The 12,184-nt window shown below is 40.1% G+C and overlaps 1 protein-coding gene across 2 annotated transcripts in view; it reads right to left on the bottom strand.

Moving 5' to 3' along the window:
• The window catches only part of Hfm1 (helicase for meiosis 1), a 79,792-nt gene that overhangs the window by 51,097 nt on the left and 16,511 nt on the right, over positions 1-12,184 (bottom strand). For both annotated transcript variants that reach the window (XM_075943348.1, XM_075943347.1), the window contains exons 11-18: positions 10,520-10,720; positions 10,349-10,437; positions 7,706-7,749; positions 7,169-7,270; positions 6,668-6,813; positions 4,681-4,775; positions 3,897-4,030; positions 513-560 (exon numbers count right to left, since the gene is read on the bottom strand). In XM_075943348.1, coding sequence (XP_075799463.1) covers positions 513-560; positions 3,897-4,030; positions 4,681-4,775; positions 6,668-6,813; positions 7,169-7,270; positions 7,706-7,749; positions 10,349-10,437; positions 10,520-10,720 — 859 coding nt within the window. The remainder of the gene's footprint in view (positions 1-512; positions 561-3,896; positions 4,031-4,680; positions 4,776-6,667; positions 6,814-7,168; positions 7,271-7,705; positions 7,750-10,348; positions 10,438-10,519; positions 10,721-12,184) is intronic.

Below are 12,184 nucleotides of genomic sequence, written 5' to 3'. Positions count from 1 at the left end.
ATTTATTGCTTTTACTGAAAGTATTAACACAATGAAGACATATTAATATTTAATTATAAGTGCTTATTGCATTTTATAGTTAAAGACAGATAATAAAATATTAAAGTTAAATTTCAAAAAGTTGAAATTTGAAAAGGAAATATTGCACAGATTTGGATGAGAACTCCACAATAAATCTAGGATTATATTTTAAATTAAAATTAAGGTTAGAAAGAAAAATAAAGTGTTTATTAGCAATGTTTTCAAAGATCAGGATAATTTTAATGACAAAGCCCAAATAAGCCAAGTTACTATATTATATATATATGGGCAGATATTCTAACAGAATTATTCAACAAATATAGAAAAGCTACACATGCCAAGTTTGTGATGGAAAGCAAACAATTCAACATTTTTTATCCAGATAAGTTTACTTTTAAAAGTAATTTACATATCTGTATTTCTTTAGTAACTGACATTTTTCCTAAAAATTTATATAATATATAGAGCTAATAGAAGGAAATATATCTAACCTTGTAATTTCGCTTCGATTCCATCTTTGTTCAATCCAGATACAAAACCTGTATAAGTCATGAAACTTTATTTTAAAAAATGAAATGTATTTAATTAATCTTTATAGGTTCAATTTAAACTTCACATAAAGAAAAGCATCTACACTTCATATAGACTAATCACAATCTAACGAGCTCAGAGAGGCTCAATTATTCATAGAACACAACCACTATTTTGAAATCTTTTCAATATCAACTGGCTTTGTTTTTTAAAACTGTATTAAGTAATCATAAATACAATATTTCAACAAAAACATGTAGAGTCAGTTTTAAAGTTTTACTTTTATTATTTTTAGTTATGTGCATGTGTATTTGTGTGGGGGTAAGTACACTTGAGGTAGGTGTACATCAAAATCTGGAAATGATCTATTTCCATCCACAAAACAGCTGACTGAACTGTGAGATACTGATATAACTGGGGTTATAATAACAAAATTATTACCAAGAGACTCAATTATATGAAGCAATCTCATGAATACTATGAATTTAAGGAAACTGAAGACATGCTGGGCAGTGGTGCATGCCTTTAATCCCAGTACTCAGGAGGTAGAGGCAGGTGGATCTCTGTGAGTTTGAGGCCAGCCTGGTCTACAAAGCAAGTTCCAGGACAGCCAGAGCTGTTACATAGAGAAACTCTGAATTGAAAAAGAAAAAAAAAGAAGGAAGGAAGGCAGAAAGGAAGGAAGGAAGATAATAAGGGAAAAAAAACAAATATTCTATATATACTGAGCTGGACTGTGATTATATGTCAGTGTCTGTGTCTATATGTGTATAATTTAATTGACTTCCATGCCTAATATTTGTGCACTTTACTGTGATAATGCAACATAAAAATCACTATAAAATGAAGTGCTCATGAGAAGAAGGAAGTGCAGGTAAGACCCAAATGAACCCAGAGTGACATGGATGAAACGATATAAGATAAACCCTGCAGGGTTGTGGGAACAACGTGCTCTCAGCCACTGCTCACAACCATGTAACCTTTGAAGGACAGCAGCTTAGCAACAGCTATTACATTTTAAAATGCATGTACCCGCTGATCTAGAAACTTCATTTCCAAGAATTTAGCATGCAAACGAATTTACACATGTGAAAATGCATTGTTGATAATAGCAGATAAGTTTTCAGATGAACATGTTCACCAACTAGAACGGCTTAGAAATGACACATGGGGCTGTTGAGAGCTCAGAGGGTCTGAGTTTGTTCCCAGCACCCACATCAGCAGCTCACAACTGCCTGTAACTCTAGCTCCAGGAGATCTAATGTCCTCTCCTGGGTTTTGTGGGCATGTGCACTCATGAGCACACACAACCCATGCCCTATACACAAACATAGAAATAATACACAGCTAACAAGGAATGTTATTAGCTATTTTTAAAAGCTTCCAAGTCAGTGTGGAAGTTCCTCAAAAAAAGGGGTGGTAGGCTAGAGAAATGTCCTCAGCTAGGAAAGCTTGCTGGCAGGGTGGTGGTGGTGCACACCTTCAATTCCAGCACCTGGGAGGCAGAGGCAGGAGGATCTCTGTGAATTCAAGGCCAGCTTGGTCTACAGAGCGAGTTCCAGGACATCCAGGACTACACAGGGAAACAGAAACAAACTAAAACAACAAAAAAGAAGGCTTGCTATTCAGTCATGAGGACTGGAATTTGGATCCCAGTATCTACAGGACAAGCTGAACATCCTCCACAAGCCCATAAACACACCTTCAAGGGGGTGGGGCAGAGGATGACCCAGCTGAGACAACATGAGCTGCAGGTTCAGCTAGAGAGAGTAGCAGAGGAGGACGTGGGAGGCTCTCTTCTACCTGGAGCACTCACCCCACCCACCTGTACATGAGCACTCACACAGACACAAACACACAAAAATATGTAAGTAGAAGAAACAAATCTTTAGGTATTTATTTAAGAAACAAGCAGAACAGAGTTAGGTTATGACCCAGTTTTACCACTCCAAGGTAATACACAAAAGACTCTTAGCCAACATACTACACAGAGACACATGCTTGTCCATGTACGTTGCTGTGTTTATCACAACAGAAAGAAACGGAATGTTCATCAACAGATGAATGGATAAAGAAAGTACAGTAATCCATACACTGCGTTTTTCTGCCCATAAAGAGAAATGAAATCATGACATCTGCAGGAAAATGGATGGAGCTGGAGACACTATGCTAAGTGAAGTAAGCCCAGCTCAGAAAGCCCAAGACTACATTTCTATCACGTGCGTGCGTGTGTGTGTGTGATGGATCAGGTGACCTCTCGGCACCAGGTGGAGGTGGAGGCAGGGAGAGCAGTGGGAGAGAAGAAGAGTAAGAAAGCTCGATGGCTCCTAGAGGAGCCCCACTTTATACGCTGGTCTAAAAGCCAACTGATCAGAAAGCCTCCAAGACATAAGGGGGGAACTACAAAGAGCAGTGCAGACCAGAGAATAATCCACAGACGACGGTAGTGGTACACAGCTCTAAATGTTGAGCAGCTAAGACGGGAGATTTCTGTGATTCGCAGTTTGCCAGGTTACAAAGCAAGAACTTATCTCTTTAAAAATGTTCATAAGAATTTTGATACTCTTGCCTTCAAAAGTTGAATTCTTTAGTCCTTCTTCCCTTCATGTGGCCAGGAATAGTAACTTGTTTTAAAATAAATGATAATGTGTGGCCACGGCTACAAATAAGGAAAGGCAATTTTTATTTAGCGAGTCTGTCTTGCATTATTCATCTTGCAGGAAGAGAGATACAGGAAAAGTCCACAAGAAACAACTAAGCCTCCAACCAAGAGCTGCATGAGACAACCTTCTTGGATGAGAGTCCTCAGGCCCCGCCACAGCCTTCAAACAACTGCAGCCTTGACAGGTGTGTTGACGACACTGGCTGACTCTTGGCTACTTACACGCACATGATAACAAATTCTGGCTGTTCCTTGAAATTATGTTTTAAGTAATTTGTTGGAAAACTAGTACAACGGGACATGGCTTGCATTAAAAAATGGAAAATAAAATTACACCTTATTTGCTTTGTGTTCTTAAAATTGAAAAATTAACAGTTACAAATTTAAAACAAGAGAGCAGCTAAGTATGAAAAAGAATCAGAACTTAAAACTTTAACTTATTTCAAATTAGTTTAGGTACTTAAGGTTTTTTTCATTGAGTCCATTTTAAAACATTAAAAGAATAGGTACAGAGCAGACAGTGTGTTCTCATTTTCGTCCACTCTTGCCTCTGAACACATTGGGGACTGGTAACTATTTTTCCTGTTGCTTATTAGTTTCTATAATCTAGTCTTTAACAGTATGAATGAGAACCCAGTTGGTCTGAAAAATGTCATTGAATTTCGAGGTCAAAGTCACGAACCGTAGTGAGATGGGTTCTTCAGAGCTCTGATGTACAGGAGGGTTGACCGGATCCAGTCCAGAGCAATGTTCACGTCTGTGATGGTATGCAGCACTATCTCTGCATTTAAATGCTCGATCAGATGTCTGTGCAAACTAACATGAATTTCAAAAACATAAAACTTACTTTTTAAACTTTAATAATATATAATATATACTAGTTGCTACTTTAATAATTCATAAAAAGTAATTTTCAAAAATATAGGAGGAAATCTTAAAAAGTCAGTTCAACATCTTAAAAATCTGAGATTTCTCCTTATTTCATAGTTCTAGAAGATACATTTTTGTATAATAAGTCAGCACGGTGATAGTGTGGTTGTGAATTATGTCTGATTTTCCCCAAAGAGGCGCACTTACGACATACTGAAAACTGTCCCAGACACTCATATTCTCTCATTATAAAACAAAGTTTAAGGTGTGAAAATATTTCTCTTATTAAAAGTGAGTGATTGCAAATTTAATACTCTTAAGTGATAATAGAATGATAATTAGCAAGACCTTATTACCTATTAGGACTTCATAACAAAGATATGTCCTATTGTGTACTAAAAACCAACACCAAATAAAACTATGTTGTCAATACATAAAACTATTTAATTCCTTAAATGACATGCTTTACAGGTAAATTGTTAAAATTATTTCAAGAAAACAGCCTTAGAAAACTCCACAACGAAATCCTTCCCAGATAGTAAAGGAAACAACAAGTCCTATTAGTTTAATTTTCTTTCTGAACTGTTCTTTGTTACCTGCTTTCTACGGTGTCATTACACGCTAACATCTGAACGTACTTCTCTCTTGTGCTTAACCGGGTCATGATAACTGCAGTAGCTGTCGTGTCAAACTGCAACAGCAGCCAAAGCACAGAGGTCAGCAAAGACTAGAACACAACAGGGCCAACCTTTCCCCACACTTACATTTCACACGGAGCAGGACAAAAGGACTAAAATCTGCTTCTGAACTTTAATATTTACAAAAAGTTTAATTAAAAAACGCCCAAGAGTATAACTGCAAATTCCACTTTTGTTTCAATGGAACATAATTTTGACAATGTGAATGTCAAACCTTGTAAGCTGAAATAAAAACTTAAGATTTAGTATAGTTTCCATATTTGCTGAAGAGTTCCATGTCACAAGCTAGCACGAAGCTAAAGTCATCTGAGGTGGGCACCTCCACTAGGAAAACACCTCCGTAAGACTGGGCCGTAGGCAATTGATGTGGGAGGGTCCAGCTCCCTGTGAGCGGTGCCATCCCTGGGCAGTGGTGGTTCTGGGTTCTATAGGAAAGCAAGCTGAGAAAACCAGTAAGCAGCCCCGCTCCACGGCCTCTGCATCAGCCCCTGCCCTGACTCCTCCTCGATGACGGACAGTGATGGGGAAGCGTGGGTCCAATCTACCCTTTCCGCACCAAGCTGCGTTTGGTCATGGTGTTTTATCACAGCAATAGTAACCCTAACTAGGACACCACATAATTTGATATATTTAATTTTTCCTCTAAAATTAAAAACTTGTGTAAATAACATTTTGATACTTTGAAAAAGATACTTTTCCAGGATTTTCTTATAGCATCTAAATGAATGACTCCATTCAAGCACTTGTCAAACATATTTTGAGATAAATATTGGCAGACTTTGAACTGTAGCATTTAGAGCTACAACCCTGGGATGGCCCATGTTCTGTAATGTACAATAATCCTTCACAAGGAAAAACTGCCCCCAAATGCCGGACCAGCATTTAGGAGGTGAGACAAAAGATGGCAAGTCTGAGTTCAGTCTAGGCTACACACAGAGATCCAGTTTCTAAAATAGACACAAAAATGGCAAAAACATCCTTATTCAGAATAAAAATAAGATAAAAAAAAAGCCTTTTAACATTCCTTTACCAATAGCCAGACGGTGGTGGAGCACGCCTTTAATCCCAGCACTCGGGAGGCAGAGACAGGTGAATCCCCGTGAGTTTGAGGCCAGCCTGGTCTACAAGAGCTAGTGCCAGGACAGGCTCCAAAGCTACAGAGAAACCCTGTCTCTAAAAACAAAAACAAAACAAAAAAACCCAACATTTCATTTACCAGTACACTCACTCAAACATCCATCCATCTACATTCAGAGAGTAGTTTAGGGGGGCTGGAGAGATGGCTCAGAGGTTGAGAACACTGGCTGCTTTTCCAGAGGTCCTGAGTTCAATTCCCAGCAACCACATGGGTGGTTCACAACCATTGATAAATAGTTCTGATGCCCTCTTCTGGCCTGCAGGCATACATGAGACAGAACACTGTATACATAATAAATAAACAAGGGTTTAAAAAAACAAGTAGAAAAAGACAAGATCTCCTGAGTAAACTGGGAGCATGGGGACCTTGGGGGGGGGGTGCTGAAGAGGAGGGGAGAGGCACAGAGGGGAGCAGAGAAACATGTAGCTCTCAATAAAAATCAATAAAAAAAAATAACCGCTGGCTTGGTTTGCAAACACCTGAGAGTGACTTGGAGGGACATAAAGGGTCCTTCACAAGTGAGGGAGGGCAGTGATTGATAATCACTACTACAAAAACAGAGTAGTTCAGACAGGTCAGAATAGCAAGAGCACTTAAACTCTTCTAATCTCAGTGAATGAGTCTTGTTTATTCCTCAATTAAATCTGACTTTTAAGTTACATTATTTATAAGATGCAAATTAAAAACAGACAACCCCTTTCTTTGCTATACTTAGAATGTTAAAAAGAGAAAGCAATTACCCCTTACCTGAGGTCTGCCGGCTCTCCCGATCATCTGCAGGATGTCTGTCTCGCTGTACTCCTCAAACATGCCTCCAGTGTAGTGCATGGTAGACTTTATAACTACCAGATGAGCTGGCAAGTTCACCCCCATGGCAAGAGTGCTCGTGGTAACTAGCAAATTGGAGAATAATCAAGTGATATAATTTTATTATCCTAGGATGGTGTTTTATTATAAAAGATATACTGATATAAATGGAATGAAAACTAAATTTAGAAAAAGGAATACAGGACTTTGTAATCTAAAATAATAATGTACCCTAAAAATAAAATAGCTAATAAGATCTTTTCAAATTGCACCATATTCAACTAAATGATAAGCATTAACTTTGCCAAGGAGGTTGGTGTGATACCTGCATTCACAACTCTTTTTCAGTTCTTGGAAGAAATTCATCAGAACACTTAAGCTTTTCCTCTTAAGAATAATTTTCCAAAACATTTTAATATATGCAAGAAATGTTTTACTTACAAAGAACTGGGAGATCTCCAGAAGTAAACAGTTCTTCAACCAGTTTCCTATCGGACAGCTCCAACCCAGCATGGTGGTAGCCAACACCATACACCACGACATCTGCAGCAGGAACACACCCGTCAGCCACTGCTCCCACTTCACACCCATCCCAGCACAGTGGTAACCGACACCATACACCACAACATCTGCAGCAGGAACACACCCGTCAGCCCCACTTCACACCCATCCCAGCACGGTGATAACAGACACCATACACCACGACATCTGCAGCAGGAACACACCCGTCAGCCCCACTTCACACCCATCCCAGCATGGTGATAGGCGACACTACACACCACGACATCTGCAGCAGGAACACACCCGACAGCCACTGCTCTCACTTCGCCAGCACTGACCTGACTATCTACACTTAAACATGCTATTCAGTTATCTCTAGGTTGGAGGTGTGGTTCTGTGGTAGAATGTTTGGCCTGACACATCTAAGGGTTCCAAGTTCAGTTTCCAGAACAAAGAGAAAACTGTCTTTAAACCAACCTTTAAGTTTCGAATCCCTTATAGAATATGCAGACTTCTGTAACCTTTTAAAATACAAAATTAATAAGTTATTCCCTGTAACATTAGAAAAATCTGAAATAGTCTATTATTTTAAAAATAAATAACCTTCACAATGCCATCATCTGAAAGCTATCTTTAAACAACAAACAAACAAGAACCACAAGTTCTGACAAGATTTATTAAAGAAAAACTTTACCCATATACTTTTTACGAGTTTGTCCTGGCACGCTTCCAGTGGTAAGGGAATCCCCTGAGTACTGGCAGCTACTCTACAGCAGTGGAAAGTATTGAAAGCTAGCTTTAAAAGGCAGGGGCCATGTCAAGGAGAAGTGGGAAGGGGGGGTAAAAGTGGGGGGAGGAATAGAAACAGAACACACTATATAAAATGCCCTAATAAATGTATACCAACAGGGAAAGCATAGAAAGTCTAGCTTTCCTATTCAGAATGTATTAGCTCTTAACATTTAAACTCACTTCTAAACCAAAAATTTAGAAAAAATTCTCTCATTTTCCCACATTTGAAAAAACCAATGCAAATGATTACTGTGTGCATGGGATCAGAACAAGAAAGCTACTCTGTAATTTGTCTAATAATGCCTGCAAGAAATAAGAAGCTTCAAGCCAGTCTTGGTGACAGCTGTGGGATGTCTTCCTGTACATTGTGAATATGTGTTGCCCCATTAGATGATAAATAAAGCTTCTTTGGCCTATGGCAAGGCAGGATAGAGTCAGGTAGGAAATCCTGGCAGAGATACAGGAGAAGAAGGGTGGAGTCTTAGAAATGCCAGCCAGCTACAGAGGAAGCAAGACATGCAGAAAATGAGGCAACATGCCACAAATCATGTGGCAAAACATAGATTAAAAATATGGGTTAATTTAAATCTAAGAGCTAGCTAATAATAAGCCAGAGCCATCAGCCAAGAATTTAAAAGTAATATTGAGCCTCTGAGTGGTTATTCGGGAACTGGCGGGTGGGAGAGCATCCTCCAATCACAACAGAAGATGGAGGCAGAAGGACCACAAGCACAAGCACTGCCTGTGCTGCAAAGTAAAAGCAAAGATAGGGCTGGGGAGGCTGTCAGCAAGAAAGCCCGCTCAATTCCGAGTGTCAACGAGATGGGGAAAAGGGCAACTTTTAAAGCTGCTATATCATTAGCAAGTGAAACAAAAAAACAGACAAACTTTTTATTGCACTGCATGCATCTCTGCCAATGGCATATATTCCTAACGACATTTCTACTATGTAAAGAAAACTAAAGGGCAGGAGGAAGTCCTTAAAGAGGTTTGGTAATTTTGGAAAGGAATTCTAGGTACTCTCAAGGATGTAGACGGTTGGTAAGCTTGGCTCTTGAGCACATCTAAGAAACCCCATGTTGTTTTCTATTTCCTTACTGCAGATATAAAACTATGAGATACGATTTTCTCAGTCACGATTTTCTTTACGGATTCACAACGGAATGAAGAGGAGGCAAGAAGACACGCCGTGTTACTAGCGACATGAACTGTACTACACACAGGATCTATAGAAACTTTGCCATATGTGACTATCAAATTATTATAAGGTAGTTTATACTCATACTGAGACTGGTTAAGATACTGAAGCTAACTGATCCCAAGATGGTGATACATGCTGTAATTCCAGCATTCAGGAGGCTGAGGCAAGACTGCAAATTTGAGGCCAGTCAGGGCTTCATAGTCAGACTCTGTTTCCAAAGTAAAGTAAAACAAAGAATTGAAGCTGGAAGACTGAGCATGTAACCCCTGCCAGCCTGCCTGCCTATGTGAACAAAGCCCTAGGAGTCATCTCCAGTGCTGAAAAAAGTCTCACGCAGAAAGGAAAGAAAAGAGAAAGCTTTATAAACTGAAGTTGAGAGAGACGGCTCGCTGGCTCGTCAGAGGTGGAAGTGGAGTGTGCAATTTATGTTTGTGTCTCTAATGTCACACTCCTTCCAATTCTGGCACTTCACTGCTGAAAACCTTCAAAGCCGAAAAAAAATAAAGATTAAATGTGGTGGGAGAGAGAAGAAAAGAGTCAAGGAAACTTTCCTTAAGTAATGAGGTAAGAAGAGGAAATGCTCCTGTTGGAGACGCTGCGTGCGGTGACAGAGAGGAGGTCTGTGGCCCCACACTAAGGGAGCCTACAGCCTGCACATTTCCGTCTCCCAGGTGGATTCGACTAAGGACAGGAAGTGTTTGCCTGAGAAGACAGCGTCTATGCAAATGAGTCTCCCATAGCACAACAATTCCACACATCTTCCAACACTGCTTTCAGAATCAGCGTTTGGACAAGGAGCCGAGTTTCTAAGTGGCCACGTCTTACTTCTGACTGCAGGGGCCAGCACAACTTGAACACGGTGTGCACTCCCTACAAGCAAAGGGCTCCGAACTACCTACAACTACCCACGGCCTCCTTTCCTCAGACCTGTGCTTTCGGTGTTCCTTCTCCTTTCACACTTTCTCCCCCAGTCTGTAAAGCCACTACTATTTTTACTGTGCGGGTCAGAATCCTAGGCTTGAAAATATCAAGTACCCTGCCCAGGGTTAAGGACGAGCCACTTTCTCATCTCCCCTAAGTGATCCCCAGAAGTCCTCCCACTTCCGAGAACAAATTAAAGTACAAACCTGAGTTTCTGTCCCATGGAGATAATAAATTTAGCGTCTTTCACAAGAACAGAAGCAGCCTGCTGCACACCTTTCCTTGTTGCACAAAACTGGAAATAAATTAGTGAATTCTGTATCAACCAGGTTAAAAACTGAACATCACATACAAAACCAGCAACTAATAATCCATACCACAAGTGTGGGCTTCTGATCCGAGTAAGTTCGTATCACATTGTACACTTTATAGTTGAGGGCTAAGTCAAACTTAAATTCCGTTTGGCTACTGCCGCAGGGAAAGCCCAGCACCACTTTCTGAAGTTTCACGGGTCTGTGGCTCTCATCCATTCTCAGACACACGGCGGGTCTCTCGCCATCCGAAAGCCACTCTGCGATCTGGGAAAACAGAAGCAATGTCTCCTGAAAGTTGAAACTAGCCTTTCACTTAGTTATTTTAGTCCATATCATGCTAAGGAAATAAGTATGAGTATTTTCAAAGATATATTAACTTCAGCACTGTTTATAACAGAGAAAGGGAAATGACACTGTATTAGTAGGTTAAATAAATATATAAAAGTAAAACCACAAAAAGTAAAGAATATTTGATAACATGGGAATGTTTATAGGTAAAACAAAACTATGTATGATGATTCCATGATGCTATGGTAAAGATGTACTTTGTACATGTTTCCAAGGGTTTGTATGTTAGAAGCCTGGTCCCACTGTAGCAACAATGTAGAGAGAGAGTCTTTAAAAATAAAACCTACTGCAAGGTGATTACATCACTGTGGATGCCACCCCTAGAGAAGAGGGATGTTGGTCTTACAGAGGAAGTCCTGTTAGAAAAGAGTGAGTCTAGTTAGCTCCGGTGCTGCAGGCCTGAAATCCCAGCAATGTGTGTGGCTGTGGTGGGGAAACTATAAAATTTAAGGCCTGCCTGAGCTGCAGGGTGAGACAATGTACTGAAAAAGAATGCAGGGGATGTACATCAGGGCAGAGTACTTCCCTAGCATCCGTGAGGCTAGAGGTTCAGACCAAAGAGCAAGCATCTCTTTGGCTCATTACGAGCCATTTGTCACGTTACGAGGCAGCCAGGAGGGCAGTCACCAGGCTGAACAAATGAGGTCACTCAGCCTTAAAGTCTTATTTTTCCTAACTATGCGAAAAATAAGCTTCTTTTAAAAAATCAACTGTCTAGCTTTAGGTATTTTGTTACAGCCACAGAAAACAGGCTGAAACACATGTAGATATAGAAGAATATTCTATACATTTCAAGTTTATTCTTTTTATATAAGTCAAAACTGTCTGGGGCATGGTGGCATGTGCCTTTAATCCTAATATTCAGAGGCAAAGGCATAGAGACCCCTGTGAGCTCCAGGTCAGTCAGGGCTTCCCACTAAGACCCTGTTGTGAAGGTTCCTGCAGGCTGCACAGTGGGAAAGGATCCAGGTGAGGTGAGAATGAGACTCAATTCAGCCCAATTTAAGTAACTGGTGCTGGGCCAAACTTCAAGAGTCTGACATCAACTGATTTATTTTAGCTATATTTAAGCATTGCACAGTTTTGGAAAACAAAATCTTATAAGAATTAACTCAGTCCCAAGTGAACAAATGCTGCAGGCGCAAAGGTCACTGTGCCTACAGATTGCTAGGGAAGCCAGGAATGTTAAACACTGAAGCCTCTCTTCTCAGTGAGGAGATAAAACACCTGTCTTCCCTCCCAGACCGGCTACCTCAGACTCTCCCTCCTTAGACCTTTATCTCTATCTCCTTGTTAACAGAACCCGTCCTTAGGGGAGTCACAGTACTTTATCTCCTTGTTAACAGAACCCATCCTTAGGGGTGTCACAGTACTTTATCT

This window comes from Microtus pennsylvanicus, chromosome 12 (genome assembly GCF_037038515.1).
Source record: "Microtus pennsylvanicus isolate mMicPen1 chromosome 12, mMicPen1.hap1, whole genome shotgun sequence".
Lineage (NCBI taxonomy): Eukaryota > Metazoa > Chordata > Mammalia > Rodentia > Cricetidae > Microtus > Microtus pennsylvanicus.
Note: the sequence above shows the minus strand (reverse complement) of the source record. Positions and strands in the feature narration are given on the sequence as shown.